General features: G+C 37.4%; 1 protein-coding gene and 1 non-coding gene across 2 annotated transcripts in view; both read right to left on the reverse strand.

The window, feature by feature from the left end:
• COL25A1 (collagen type XXV alpha 1 chain) overlaps nucleotides 1–16,394 on the reverse strand; it is a 523,121-nt gene that overhangs the window by 187,497 nt on the left and 319,230 nt on the right. Inside the window, exon 5 of the mRNA XM_074396556.1 lies at nucleotides 1,105–1,118. Within this exon, the coding sequence (XP_074252657.1) occupies nucleotides 1,105–1,118 (14 nt within the window). The remainder of the gene's footprint in view (nucleotides 1–1,104; nucleotides 1,119–16,394) is intronic.
• On the reverse strand, nucleotides 6,845–7,009 carry LOC120363859 (U1 spliceosomal RNA). Its single transcript, XR_005579285.1, has one exon. It is a non-coding gene; the product is annotated as a U1 spliceosomal RNA (small nuclear RNA).

Here is a 16,394-nt window from a genome sequence, read left to right on the forward strand (position 1 = left end):
GGGGACATTTCTTTCCATTAGGAAGAAGAAAGCTGAACTATGGGAAGGAAAACTTCTGAGCCAGTCCTCTAGGCACAGAGAGGAGCTATCCCTGGCTAAACTGAAACCCAATCAACTGGAGTTTGGGGGAGATAGGGTTGACAACGTTCAGATTGCCTAAATTTTTGTCTAAACCTTTGTTTCTACTCTACTTCCCTTCTTAGCCATGAAATATACCCTAAGGCCATGACTACTACCTGACTTATGCCCTAAATTCTCTTCCAAGCTGCAATCTTGTATTCTCAACTGGTTACCAGATGTGTAAGCCAACATATACCATCATCAGCTCAAATTCAACATTCTCAAACCAAATTTCTCAGTTTCTGTTGCAAGCCAATCATGATTTCTAACTTTCCTGTTTTTGTTAAACACAGTACAGCTTCTCCAAGCCTAAAAGCTGAATGTTACATTTGATTCAGTTAACTTAATCCATTGCCAAGTCCTATAGATCTCATATGCCACAAAATTCCTTGAATCTATGTCCATATTTTCGTGTTTGTTGCACTCTTGTTCCTGGATAACTGGAATAATCTACAAGCCTCTCTTGGCCTCACCTCTTCTACTCCATCCTACATACTTTTCTCAAATTAATTTTCCTAAAGCACATTGCGGAACATATCACTCCTCAGCTCAAAGAACTTTAAGGGCCCATTTTGCAATCTACAGTGAAAAAGTTGCTATAGACAACAATATTCAATGGATGTATTTGGTGAAATGTTGCTGGGTATCAGGTCAACATACCTTGATGTCCTGATCAACCAAACATTATGTGCTTCTTGATAGGATGAACTAAAAATTACACTATACATTTATTGCAGAGTTTCCTAAAAATTGAGTCAGACCTAATTAACTTCTAAATGTAACCTGTAGTTTAAATAAAATAGAGAGGGAAACAAGGTAAATAATACTAGAAGGAAGTAATTAGACCAATCCAGAATGTGGAACATTCTAAATATAGAATCAATGTCCTATAAAAACTGATTTCATAGAACAACAAAAGGAAGGAAGACCACTATAGAATAAGAGAGGCTGAAGAGTTTTAATAATTAAATGCCAAGTGCAGGCTTTGGGTCCTGGTTCTAACAAAGCATTTGTAAAAAGACATTTTTGAGACAATTGGGGAAATTTAAATATGGACTGGGTATTGATATTAATAAATTATTGTTAGTTTTGTTAGGGTTGATGATAAAATGGTGGTTGTGTTTTCCAAAGGTTCTGTCAGTTAGAGATACGTATTTCAGCATTTGTAAATATAATGATATAATATCTAAGCTTTGCTTTAAAATACACTAGCAAAAACAAGACAAAGCAAAACAAATGAGAGGAAAGAGATTAATAAAAGTAAAATTAGCAATTGATGTTTCTTGAAGCTGGGTGATAGGTCTAGGGCAATTTATGATACTATTTTCTCCTCCTTTGAGAATCTTTGAACATCCCCATAGTAGTTATATCATTTAAAATTTTATTTTAAAATACTTTTCCAATTCATGCCAAATCAACCATTAATTTCTACCTGTGTCCAAAGTCTTCTATAACCTGCTCCTAGTTTTCCTTTTCTGCCTTATCTTCCCCAATTTTCCACAATGAGGCTCTCCTCTAGCCTGTCTTCACTGCCAGCTATTCTCAAGATGACCCTCTCTCTTCTCACTCTTTACTTATATCCTTCTTTCTCCTGAATAAACATCATCCATTGTCATTTTGCTTAGAATAGTTAGAGGACACCTTTCTTAAACCTCTTACCCAGAAGCCTGAGCCATGAAGCTACTTGGAAAATAATAAACAAAGAATTTTGAGTTTCTGGAAGAAAATTTTGTTTTTACAGGACAATCCCATCTCCACCTCCCTCATAAGTTCACAATCTCTATAGCCATCATTGATGACTCACCTCCATGATCTTGCTTCCCAAAGCATTGCCTAATTGCCCTTCGGATATGACCTTTCCTTATTTCCAAGCTCCTAAAGCACTTGTGCGCTTTTATGAAACGTCACTTACCCCGCTGGGAATAAGATTTGTTTCTTAATAAACTACCAGGGCCCTTGAGGGTAGGAAAATAGGTACATGGGGAAACATAACAAATACCGACTTTGGAGGCTTTAATATATACTAACACATGACCTTTGGCAGGTGACTTAACTTCTTTGAGCCTCAGTTTCCACATCTGTAACCTAGAGCAAAAAATAATTACCTCATATGCAAGTTTTAGAAGGTAATTAAAAAATGCAGGGTACTCTGTAAATATTATTTCCATTCCCTTCCTCTCCAATGTGTAGCCTTTTGCCTTACACGTGGTAAATATCCAATAAACTTATTAGCATATTTTCTGCAACAGAGGCCTTTAACAAGACATCAGGACCAAAATTAGTATTTTCTGAATAGCCTGATAACAATAAAATAGATGCAGATATCTGTGTACCCAATAGGCTTCCAATGAATGTTTATGAGGATAAAGTTCAACTAGAAATTGTGCCTTTTGGGGTGACTACCATTTCTCATGTGTTGACTCCTGACATTAGGTCAGAAGAGTTAAGATTAATAGAAGAAAAAATAAAAACTTTGCACAGTCTCCTGGAGAGGAAATGAACAGTATCCAAAGAAATGTTTTTCTCATATCTCAAACACAGGCAGGCATTTTTGGCTCCTGTTTCCCCCTTCCCTGTGACTTCAACCTTTTAGAAAGAGTATTCTGTTTTCACTCTCCTCATATCTTCATTACCAAGTCACTCCTGAAACCGTGGCAATGCTGCACTGAAAACCACCAGGCTACTGCAGGTACTGAATAACCTTCTACTTGCAAACCCAGTAGCAATACTGCACATGCTCACCATTCCTCCCTTAGCCTCACTGGCAACACTTTTCCTCTGGGTCTTCGACTAATGGGGCTTTCTCCATTTTCTTCCGTGGACCTTTGCCTCTTCCGCAATTCATAATTAACCCTCCCCTCATTCCTGTCTTTCTTCCCCTCTGCACACTCTCTGGGATCCCCTTTATTTCCACAATATCAGCTACTATTTGTCCACTCTATTATTCCACTGTAGCCTCTCTCCAGAACTCTGCATACTGACCACTCTCTATCTGCTCCTGGATGTGCTCTTCTCAGATCATTATGTTCACCATGAAGACTTGGTAGTTTTCTTCTCAGTAAACTCCTTGCACTTTATTCAGAGTCCTGCTGGCCCAAATTGGGACTGCATCAGTTGGAGGCGGCTTCCATCCAGATGCAGCTCCCTGCCAGGCTCCAAGCTAGGCAAGTGGGGCATAAGCTGGATTTCAATCTGTGCCTGCCCCTTGGCTGAGCTGCCTTGTGCAGTGCACAATGTGTACAAATGTCAGTGATGGTGCTGAGATTATTGCAAGGAGTAATACTTCCTTCACAAATGAAAAACTCTACTAGGTTTTTGCCCCCCAAATAGCTCCATAGCTTAGGTTTGCAGGTAAGAGGTTTAAGGAACGTGTGCTGTAACTCTTCTAAGCAAAAGGATAACTGATGATATTTACTTGAGAATATCAATTAAGGATGCATCATCTTTGACTCATCTTCAATTCTGTGTATTTTTTATAAAAATAAAATGTACTAATTTTGAATTACTATGATCAATTCTGCCTAAGAGCTCAAATAATTAGCACTGGATATACTGATCAGTTGGAGAGACAAAAAACAAACCTTGAAGTGTAAAGACTAACATCAACTTGGAGGAATACTTTCCTACACTCACTATGCTAACAAGGATCAAGCATGCCCTACCCAAATGAAAGAAAACAGAACAAAATGTTTCTGGAACTCTTTTTCTAACTACTGTCATATAGCATTCTTCATTTTAATCTATTATCTGAGAAATAAATATATATTTAAATTGTGGTATCAGTTGAAATGTCTGAAGATGCTTAGAGAGAAAATAAAATTAGCCTGTCAAAGATTTTGATTAGGATATAAAAAATTATCAAATAAAAGAATCCAGAAAAATATATACATGAAATTACATCTATAGAAATAATATACATCACAAAATTTATAAGTAAAATTTTTAAAGTTTGAAATATTTCAAATGAATTAATCTTATTTCACTAAAGAACATTTTGAACTGAAACTCTTTGCTCTCTTTAAAGAAAATTATACACACTATGTACACATAAATGTTTATTTTACATAGAAATCCCTATGCTATAACCATATTTAACAATGATAATTTCTCCCTCAATTTTTCAACTTTAATATTAAATTATTCTTAAAAAAAATCTATGTACTTTGAGGTTATTATTATAATAAATGTTTTTTCAGCAAGTAAAGTACCACCTCTAACGGCAATATCAAGTCATTATGGCTCTATCTCAGTGTGAGTGCTTATGTGAGAAGGTATGTATGTGGGTGTTTACATGGAGACAAATAAGCCTTTATTAATAACATATATGAGTGCCAATACACTGTTTTAAGTACTTTATTAGGTCACGTATTAAGTTAAACCAACTCTTTCCATTTTACATTGAAAAACTGAAGGAAAAAAGTAATATAGCTTGTTCAAAGTCATATAGCTCATAAGTAGTAGACCACAACTTAAACCCAGGTACCTGCCTCTGGAGTACATACCCTTCACCCTATATGTGTATCATGTGCTATCTTACAAATAGACTGCTAAAAGCTAATGTTTTCAGTAGGCTCAGAATTTCATCATCAAATCCATATAAAATTACCATTAAATTTGAATGATTAAATGTATACATTTAACAGAAATTTATTGTGCGTTTTTCTATAGATTGGTACTGTATAAAGATGTAATAATGAGTAACTTCAGAGAGTGGTAACAGCTTCCACAGATACAAAACATTGTTGGACTAAGTTGATCATTCACGAAATGCTATATGCTATTCACTTTTATTCAGACAGAATTCAGAGGGATATATTTTATAGGAAACATAGCATAAAGCAGGCCGTAGAAATTCTTCAGTTAATTTCAGTGAGAAAGAGTTCTAAGATAAAATTAAACTCTGAGATGATACTATTCCATTTAAATACACAAATGATCACATAAAAATAATGAATTTTTTTTTCAATCAAAGTAAAATAAATAAGCTGTCATACCATGTGTACACTTAAAAATATAAACTATCTGGAGTACAATGGAGTTTTTCATATCATATTAACCATTTACTTAATAAAATATGAAAAACCCTCATTAAGGCTTGTATTATCATTCTCTTTATAATGTAACCACAACATAAAATACAGATAACGGAGAATGGTAATACTTTGCAAGCCTAGCATGATTTCTTTAGGATAGACTACATTCTTAGTTTAATATGACAGTTCTATTGTGTAGTGAGCTTTCTGCACATACATGCACACTATGCATGCAAAGACATATACTTTTTGAATTTCTTGGAGAATGTATATTTACTCCCACCCCCTGCCCCCAAGTCAGGCTATATGATCTGAAAAAGGCTGAATTGGAACACAAACATGAAATATGGGAATTTCTAAAGTGTTAGGTTAGAAGGAGCTTAGTACATAATTAAAAACACATGAATGGAAAGTTAAATACTGCCCCCAAATATAATATCTTATTCAGGAATAATTCCCTTATAAGGCACACACAGCTTGAGTTTTGTCAATTTTAGTAAGATATTTTGAAATGAAATGAATGATTGAACACACACACACATACACAAAATAAAACAAAGACAGATCTGGGGGGAAAGGGCAAAGTGCTACCCTCCACTTCTTTTCAAATGCATCTGAAAAAGTACAAATCGAAGCCTCAAGCCTCTGTGTGCAGTTGTCTGATGGTATTTGCTTGTGGTTTCTCTTACATTTTTTTCTCACTGAGTAATACAGAACTACAACATGCATAATACTTTAGTCCTCCAAATTCCTAAGGGAATTATATCTCCTTTATGTTCATGCAGCTCCAAAGAAGAGTTAAAAGGCTTTGAAACTCTAACAATTTTATGCTAAAGAAATGGCCTTAGTATGGAAGGCCATTAATACAATGTCCCACTATTTCACTATCTTCTGTTGAAGTTACTGATGGGATTATTTGGGCCAAAGTAATGATCAATATATCTTTGTAAATAATACAGGATAGAATCCTGAGAACGTTTTAAAATATAACTAGCTTCTACAATTTGTATCAAAGTATTTATTAGTGGAAGAGTATGCTATCTAAGCAATATGGGGTTATATACAACCATCAGGAACTACTTTCTATGATAGTCCCAAGAAAGCCAAGCCTCGAACCCCACAAGTAAATTGTTCTAAAATAAAATAATATAAGTATGGCCCTGGGTTAATGCTGTTTGTTTTCAGCAACGATTAAATATCAATATAAATAAACTACTATAATGAAAGGAAACAAAGTTATCCACACTCTCCAAACCACATGGAAGCAACTTATTGAAACTGTTAAGTGTTCAGTAAAATCTTTTCGGGGCTTAGAAAGCTCAGGACATCATTTAAATGGCATCATTTATGAGACATGATGTTACTGATTAGGTCATTATGTTTTGTTTGTTATTTCTTATTCTTAATATTCTATTTTTAATTGACAGATAAAATTATATGCATTCTGAGTCTCAGGTCAAGGCTAAATGAAATAAAATGTGTATGCATTTTTCATGTACCACAGGATGTTCTCAAGTATGTATACACTGTAGAATGACCAAAGCTAGCTAATTAACAAATGCATTACTTCACATGGTTATCATGTTGGGGTGAGAACACTTAACCTCCAGTCTTAGCATTTTTCAAGAATGTAATGTATCGTTGTTAACTATAGTGACCATGTTGCACCATAAATCTCTCTTTTGTTTTTTAAGGGGAAAGTGCAAACACAGTCCCCCACTACCACAAATTATGCAGTCAAGTTTCCCACATTTGGGGAAATCGCAGGGGTCAGCACATCTGGAGTGCAAAGGATAAGCCTCGTCCTGGGAAAACCACCTTCGTGATCATGGTATCTCCCCTGCCAGGTTAAGTATAGCACCATAGATTATCTTGAACTTACTCCTCCTAACTGAAATTTTGCATCCTTGAACAACATCATCCCACCTCCCCACCCCAAACCCTGCCATCTGCTGGTAACCGCCACTTTACCCTCTGCTTCTGTGAGATCAACTTTTTTAGATTCCACATATGTATGAGAACATGAGGTGTTTATCTTTCTGTGCCTGGCTTATTTTACATAGCATAATGTCCTCCAGGTTCATCCGTGTTGTTGCAAATGACAGGATTTCCCTCTCTTTGTAAGGCTGAATAGTATTCCATTGTGCATACATACCACATTTTCTTTATACATTCATCAACAATGGACTAGGGCATTTCCAATTATAGAAAGCTGATAGTTTGCTCTTTCCCTCAACTTCCTTTTACTAAAGCTCTTAGGTCTATCATTCACAACTCAATAACATTTGTTGAACTTCTACCATGTGCTAGACAATAAATTAGGTGTTGTAGGGGACAATGACAGCGAAAGAAAGCATAGATCCTACCCTTGAAAATCAGAAAATATATTAAGAAAGAGAGAAAAGGAAAAAAGTTCATGAATAATTATAAAACAATTCAAAGAGGAAACTGGAGGAAGGAAATTAATATTCACTGGGTACTTGTTACGGACTAGACACCACATTAGACATCTTACATATGTTATCTTATTTTAATCCTCATACTGTTGAGATGAGACATAATTATCTGTGCTGCACAGATGAGGAAAATGAGACTCAGCATGTTGAGTAACTTGCTGAAGATAGTAGCTTCTAAGTGGCAAAGCTGGGACTTGAATTACATAATCTGTCTGATCAAAGCCTATACCCCTCTATTTTAATCGTAAAGTGTTATATAAAAAGCTATAAAGGTCTGGGCTTGGTGGCTGATGCTTGTAATCCCAGCATTTTGGAAGGCCAAGGCAGGAGGATCACTTGAGGTCAGGAGTTTGAGACCAGCCTCGCCAACATGGTGAAACCTCATCTCTATTAAAAATACAAAAATTAGCTGGGTGTGGTGGCACAGGCCTGTAATCCCAGCTACTCAGGAGGCTGAGGCAGGAGAATTGTTTGAACCCAGGAGGCAGAGGTTGCAGTGAGCCGATACTGTGCCACTGCACTGCAGCCTGGGCAACAGAGTGAGACACCATCCAAAAAAAAAAAAGAAAAAGAAAAAGAAAGCTATGCAGATAAAGTATTGTCAGGATTCAGAAAAAGAGAGAAATTACATTTAGTTAAGGGAAAGTAAAGACATCTTAATAGAAGCAGCAGCATTCAAATACAAAGGGGTATCCTATTTGGATGTATAGAAACTAAGTATGTCTAAGGGTTAGGAGGAAAGGCTACTGTAAGAAACAGCAAAAAGAAAAAGAAGATTTGAAGAGAAAAGAAGAAAATGGTTTGATTTGGTTTGGGTGAAACATAAACCAAATAGAAACCATAGAAAGAGCATTAATGAAAAATTAATGGGAGATTAGGCTAGAAAACAGGCCAGATAAGAGAATTCGAATGTCAAGCAAGAATCTAGATTCTATTGTACTCTAAATGAAAAACATATTAAGACCTAAAGTTCTGAGTCAGAAGAGTGACATAATCAGAACTTTGATAGATAATTGTATTAGGATGCTACTGGTTGATAGCACACCCAACCCTAAATGCCTGCACTACAGATACAGAAAAAAAGCTGACTACTCACTTTCCTGACTTGCCTCCCTGCAGCAAGGAGGACCCGACAACAGGCATATCTTCACGGTGTGCAGAATGGTAATGAGGCGGCCAGGGTTAAAAGAAACAGGCATCTGAGATCCTGCCGGGTAGGCAGTGAAGTAGAGGGGTTTAACCGTTCAGTCTGCCACTTGCAAAGCTGCACAAAGTATTAGTGCTGTGACTCGAATACCTGGGAGTATCGAGGAAAAGAGGAGGGGGACTGGGATGAAGAGTGTCAGGTAGGAAGGAAATGGAGAGATGGGGGGCCAGGAAATGACTTTGTTCCAGAACAAGGGTTTTTAAATCCAGGCATAAACTCCATTATTAGAGAACTAAGACATAACTCTAGGACCGTTTTTAGAGTAACAGTATTGATCCTGAGTCACCTGCATGTTAGAAAAGGGTCTCTTTAAATGCCTCATGCTTAAGGTCTCCATCGAACCTGAGGATTACCAAGACGCACAGATACAGGGCAGGACTTGCAGGCGGGGTTAAAGTCAATCTTGGAAGGGACGGGTCTGCAACACTTGGGAACTTTGATACTTTATAGACTATTATTGACAATATTAAAAGTACTATCACAAGAGATGTGACATTTTTCCAAAGAAGATATACCTAGGGCCAACGGGGATATGAAAAGGTGCTCAGTATCACTAATCATCAAGGAAATGAAAGTCAAACCACAGTGAGATATCCCCTCACACCTGTCAGAATGGCTATTACCAAACAGACAAAAGATAACAAGTGTTGATAAGGATGTGGAAAAAAGGGAATCCTCGTATACTGTTGGTGAGAATGTAAATCATGGAGAATTGCATAGATGTTTCTCAAAAAATTAAAATAGAACTGCCATAAGACCTAGTAGTTCCACAGCTGGGTATATATCTAAAGGAAATCCATATGTTGAAGAGATATCTGCATCCATCTGTACATTGCAGCATTTCTCACAATAGTCAAGATATGGAATCAACCTAAATGATTAATGAACAGGTAAAGAAACTGTGATACACATACACAATAGAATATTATTTAGCCACAAAAAGAATACCCTGCCATTTGCAACAACATGAATAAACCTGGATGACATTGTGCTAAGTGAAATAAACCAGACGCAGAACTATAAATAATGTATGATCTCATTTATCTGTGAAGTCTAAAGAGGTCAAACTCATAAAAGCATAGAACAAAGGCCGGAGGGTGGCAGAAATAGGGAAATGGTGGTAAAACGGTCCAAACTTTTAGTTACAAAATGAACAAGTTCTGAGGATTGAATGTACAGCATGTATGGTAAAGAGTATGTTCATCTGATTGGTATACTATTGCATAATGTGTATGTACATCAAATCATTAAATTGTACATCTTGAACATATTCAGTCTTTGTCTACTAAATAGTTTTAAATAAAAATATGTATACAATGTTTTTTGGTTTTAAGTTCTAGAATACATGTGTGGAACCTACAGGCTTCTTACATAGGCATACATGTGCCATGGTGGTTTGCTGCACCTATCAACCCATCATCTAGGTTTTAAGCCCCACGTGCATTAGGTACTTGTCCTAATGCTCTCCCTCCCCTTATCCTCCGCACCCAGCAGGCCATGTGTGTGATGTTCCCCTCCCTGTGTCCATGTGTTCTCATTGCTCGACTCCCACTTACGAGTCAGAACATGCAGTGTTTGCTTTTCTGTGCCTGTGTTAGTTTGCTGAGAGGATGGCTCCAAAAGCAACTGAGCAAAAGCCAAAATTGACAAATGGGACCTAACCTAATTAAACCAAAGGGCTTCTGCACAGCAAAATAAACTATCGTCAGAGTGAACAGGCAACCTAGAGAATGGGAGAAAATTTTTTTTGCCATCTATCCATCTGACAAAGGTCTAATATCGAGAATCTATGTGGAACTTAAACAAATTTATCCAATTTTTAAAATGAAAAAAAACAGAACTATCACAAGAACAGAAACTGAGTCTGTTTATCCACCACAATTATACTGCCTTATTGTACCCTGCACACTGTGCCTTGCATATAGGGACTAATACTTGTTGAGTTGCCAATTAAATTATGTTAGTATGAATTAATGAACAAATGTCAGGGTAACTTTTATTTCAATAGATTAATTTGGCCTTACCCCGAAATAACTACCATTACTTCTAGTTTGAAATATAAATGCTCATCTGTCTTTTCTTTAATTTTCCTTTCTTCTTTCTGCCTTTACACTCTGTTGTTACTTGTTATTTTTCCAAGTTGCTGTGACATTATTTGCTTTATTCCCTCCTTTTTCCTCTCCAAGTTTTATTTCCCTTGATTCAGGGGATTCACAGCAACATCCTCTCTATTCATTTCCCTGGCCCCTTTTCCATCTTAACCACAGCTGTGAGAATTGCCTTTTTTTTCTCATTCTACTACCCGTTCACCATCTCATTTCCCTTGTCAAGAATCATTTTCTAACCCATTTAGGTAAATGCAAAGACTCACCTCTCTTTCCTCTGGTCTCCTTTCTTATTTAATTTCATACTATGACTGTAAAAGAGTTTGCTGCCATTTAGCTTTCTACTCCCAGCAATTCTTAACAATCTAAGCTGTCTTCAGCCTTAGGAAGATGATCACAACCACTCACTGAATAATAGACAATTTCTCTTTTTACCATCAATCTGCCAAATAAAACCTTATTAATCTGGACGGCTTTACAAAATAATGTGTGATATAGAAGTAGAATTGAGTTTTTTTCTAAGGAGAAGTTTTACATTGTATAATATAAGTACTATGAATAAGATGATGTGGGAATGATAGAGTTTGGATATTTGTCCCTACCCAAATCTCATGGTGAAATGTAATCCCCAGAGTTGGAGGTACAGCCTGGCAGGTGGTGTCTGGATCGTGGGGGTGGATTTCTCATGAATAGTTTACCATTGTCTTGGTGCTGTCCTCAAGATAGTGAGCAAATTCTTACAAGGTCTGGGTGTTTAAAAGCATGCGGCACTTTCTCTCTCTCTCTCTCTCTTTCTCTCTCTCTCTCTCTCTCTCTCTCTCTCCTGCTTTTGCCACATGTCGTGCCTGCTCCTCCTTTGTTTTCCACTATGACTGTAAGCTTCCTAAGACTTCCCTAGAAGCTGAGCAGATGCCAGCACTGTGCTTCCTGTACAGCCTGCAGTACTGTGAGCCAGTTAAATCTCTTTTCTTTATAAATTATCAGTTTCATGTATTTCTTTATGGCAGTGCAAAAACAGCTTAACACAGAGAATGTTCAACCCATGCAAGACAATTCTCACTGACATAAACATTTGCACATGAATAAGAAGTTGCTAATTACAATTCTGTCCAAATATTTTAATAAACTTTAAAGGATGCACAATCGCTGTATTAGTCATTCTTGCAGTGTTGTAAAGAAATACATGACACTAAGTAATTTATAAAGAAAAGAGGCTTAATTGGCTCACGATTCTGCAGGCTTCACAGGAAGCATAGCAGCTTCTGCTTCTGGGGGAGGCCTCAGGAAGCTTCCTTGCCAATTACGGCATCAGGCAAATGGGGAGCCAGCACTTCACAAGGTCAGAGCAGGAGCAAGAGAGAGAGGGCAGGGAGGTATGTGGTGCTACACACATTTTTAAACAGCTACATCTTATGAGAACTCTATCAGAAGAACAGCAGCAAGGAAAAGGTGCTAAACCATTCATGAAGGATTCACCCCTATGATCCAATCACCTCCCGTCAGGCCATACCTCCAACATTGGGAATTACAATTCACATGATATTTCAGTGGAACACAGATCTAAACCATATCAATCCCCCAACTTAAACTTTAATTTCCTTTCCTCTTTCTGCCTTCATACTTTGTTGTTACTTGTTATTTTTCCAATTACTGTGACATTATTTGCTTTATTCCCTCCTTTTTCTTCTCCAAGAGTTTTATTTCCCTTGATTCAGGGGATTCATAGCAACCTCCTCTCTATTCATTTCGTTGTAAATAACCCCACCCCCAACCCCTACTGTTTCTTTTGAGACAGAGTCTTCTTCTGTTGCCAGGCTGGAGTGCAGTGGCACAATCTCTGCTCACTGCAACCTCCGCCTCCTGGGTTCAAGCAATTCTCCTGCCTCAACCTCCTGAGTAGCTGGGACTACAGGTGCCCACCACCATGCCTGGCTAATTTTTGTATTTTTAGTAGAGACAGGGTTTCATCATGTTGGCCAGGATGGTCTCCATCTCCTGACTTGTGATTCACCTGCCTTGGCCTCCCAAAGTGCTGGGATCACAGGTGTGAGCCACAGCAACCGGCCTACAAACCTTTTTTGCGGGGAAGTATTTTGTTTGTAAATCTAATTATATCTTCCCATAGAAATCTCAATATGAATTTAGTTTATTTTCCCAGCCTAATCCACAAAAGCCTATTCCTAAAGTACCTAAAAGTTATCACCATTGTACAATAGAAATAGACCATTATTAGTAATAGTGTCTTAATGAAAAATCCACTGACAGTCAGAAGTGTAGATTTTCGGCGGCAATAGGCTGGCCAAGAAGAGCCTGAATGACATGGCCATGGCTCAGACAGGGGTGGGAAATGTGGGTTTAAGGGTTGCCTAAGGGAGAATTTGTTTGTAGAAAGCTTTTGCAGATGACAAGTTCTCCTCCTTTCCCTTCCTTAACTACTTGCAAAAAAGGATGGGGAGAGAAGCGTAAAGAGGAAGTTTTGCAACGTCCATACCCTTCCATTTCCCCACAGATAACAGCATGTGCCAGGGAGACCCAGAGCTGGGGAGGAACAGAATTGTATGGCCAATCAGTTAGACTGAATTGTACATAAATAACAAAGAACAAGTTATGACATTTTACGTCAGAAATCTTATGAAATCAAAGAAATCAAAAGGGTCTTTTTTTAAGCAGGTATCATTTTAAGTCAACAAAAAGAAGAGGAAAAAGGAAAAAAAAGAAAAAGAAGACAATCAAAATTTCAAGTTCCTGTTACTAGATACATCCTGTATGTGAAAAGGATCATTTTCAGTGACTCAAGTAACAGAAGATGGAAATTTAAAGAAAAATTTAATCAAGTAAAAGAAAGCTTTTAACAACTTAAAAACCTATAAGTTTCTAATTTGGGTTTTTTATTTTGTTTTGTTTTGTTTTTGGGGGTCTCACTTTGTCACCCATGCTGGAGTCAAGTGGGGCTATCTTAGCTCACTGCAACCTCCATCATAGGTTCAAGCAATTCTCCTGCTGCACCCTCCCTAGTAGCTAGGATTAGAGGTGTGTGCCACCACACCCAGCCTTTTTTTTTTCCTTTTCTTTTGTATTTTTAGGAGAGACAGGGTTTTATCATGTTGGCCAGGCTAGTCTCAAACATCTGAACTCAAGTAATCCGGCCTCGGCCTCCCAAAGTGCTGGGATTACAGGTGTGAGCCTAGCCTCTAATTTGGGTTTTAAATGTACATTGCTTACATATACAGTGTTTGTACCTTACACTGTATATATAGTGTATAAGTAAGCAACGTGCATGTAATATACAGTGTATAAGTAAGCAATGTGCATTTAAATCTATTTAATATAGATCTATAAGGTACCTACAGTGTACAAATACATACAGTGTATAAGTACATTATACACTTATACATCTATGTTAATTAGATTTAATGTTACAGTTTATGTAAATTTACTCAAAGAAAAAGGCTTATTGTAAGGTATTAATGTAAGATATAATTTTATAAAATACAGAAATTCTGCTGCACATATTGATAAATCTACATGTATGATTTCTAAGTGCTCATATTTATGATAGAGAAAATTTGTTCTGTGGTTGAAAGCCTGTCTAAGGAACAGAAAGCCAAATGTTCTCACCGCATGTTCTCACTTCTAAGTGGCAACTGATTGATGAGAACTTATGGACTCATTGAGGGGAGCAACACACACTGGGCACCTGTGGGGCATGAGAGGGGAGAGAGCATCAGGAAGAATATAGCTAATGGATGCTGGGCTTAATACCTGGGTGATCAGATAATCTGTGCTGTAAACCACCGTGGCACACATTTACCTACGTAACCAACCTACACATCATACACATGTAACCCTGAACCTAAAAGTTAAAAATAAAAATAAATAAAACTCATTTTGCTGAATAATAATATTTTAAAAGTCAGTTTAAGGTCCACTTTTTTTTGTAAAAGACAATTTCCCAAGAGCAGAGCAGAGGTTAGGAAAGTAACATGATATAATAGGTAATAGAGAAAGTGAAATATATAGATATGGATAGGAGCCTATATATAAAACTCATCTATAATTTATAAAAGTAACAGAAAAAAGCTAATGACCATCAAGCACCAAATATGAAGCTTCGTTAGGAGCTACGTAATCTCAAATCTCACAACGGAAGTTTCTTTGGAAAAATATTATGATAATGATGTAGGCGTACGAGGTAGGCCAGGCTTTTTCTCAGGGACACAACAACAACTCTTCACCTATTTTTTGTGCTGTGGAAAGATAATGTGAGGGTATGTCTTGGCTTCACACTTTCTCTCATATCTGTTCTCCTTCAATGTATTGATTTCCTTTTGCTGCGATGTGAGGAAGACATTTTTAACTAAATGATCATGAGATTTTATATCCACTAAAGTCAAACTGGTGGCCAAAATAAAGGAAACCAGAGCAGGTCACCATTTGAAAATGATGGTCCCAACCTCCTTGCACAACATTTTTCATCATAGGCAGTTAGGTAGACTATGCTTCTGCAGAGCCACAGTAAATACAGGAGCTGATGTGAAGCTGTTCTGAATGACATGATAGACTTTCATTCTTAGCCACAGTCATCCACAGTTCTCCTGGTCCTGTCCATTCCTGGCTGCCAGTGCTGGCTTATGATCTTTCTTCTGTTTATTAACTGGGGTGTATACTCAAGATTGACTATGACTGTTTTTATAGTTACTCTCTTCGGTGTCTCATTAACTACTATGCATTTAACGCTGCCTTTATACTTAATTTTTCAAGTCTTTCTATTCATATCTGATATTTCTACTCTGTCTTGTCTATAAGACACTTGCACTTGGATGCTGTGGCAGATGGAGGTGCCTACCCACTATTACCTGCTCCAAGACGTGCTGGAATAGAGGTCCCATATGTCCCTATGACTTCCTACATTCCTTTCACAGCAGGCCAGGAGTGCTGAGACACCCAGCTGCAACCCTCAACAATAAAGGATAAATCCACCAACTTCCTCGTCCCTCCCTGGGTTAATTCTGGACCTGCTCTACACAGTCTCTCAAGATTCCTCAGCAGAATGAAGCTCCGCTTGTCCACAGCAGTAACCTGCTCATTAAGGCATCCACTTTTTGGTTTTGTTGCTTTTCCAATGTAATTTCTCCACTCTCTCACAACGCTTTTGAGGATAGTCTCTCAAATAAACTATATATGCTCAAATTCTTAAGAACTGCTTTGGGATGCAGGAAAGAAGGTCCAGCTAAGACAGAGGTCCTATTAAAAATTAAAATATGTTAAACATTACGATCTCTCAAAACGAGCACTTCAACTTCTTTTATCATCTGCTGTCTCACCATTTTCTCTCAATGGCTGAGCACTACAAGGTATGAGGGTTTGAGAGACAGACTTCACTTCAGCTCCCATTTATGGTGACACTCATGTGAGTAATTTACCTCTTCTGATTCTGTATGTTTACACACACACACACACATAGGATAATACT

This window comes from Saimiri boliviensis, chromosome 3 (assembly GCF_048565385.1).
Source record: "Saimiri boliviensis isolate mSaiBol1 chromosome 3, mSaiBol1.pri, whole genome shotgun sequence".
NCBI lineage: Eukaryota > Metazoa > Chordata > Mammalia > Primates > Cebidae > Saimiri > Saimiri boliviensis.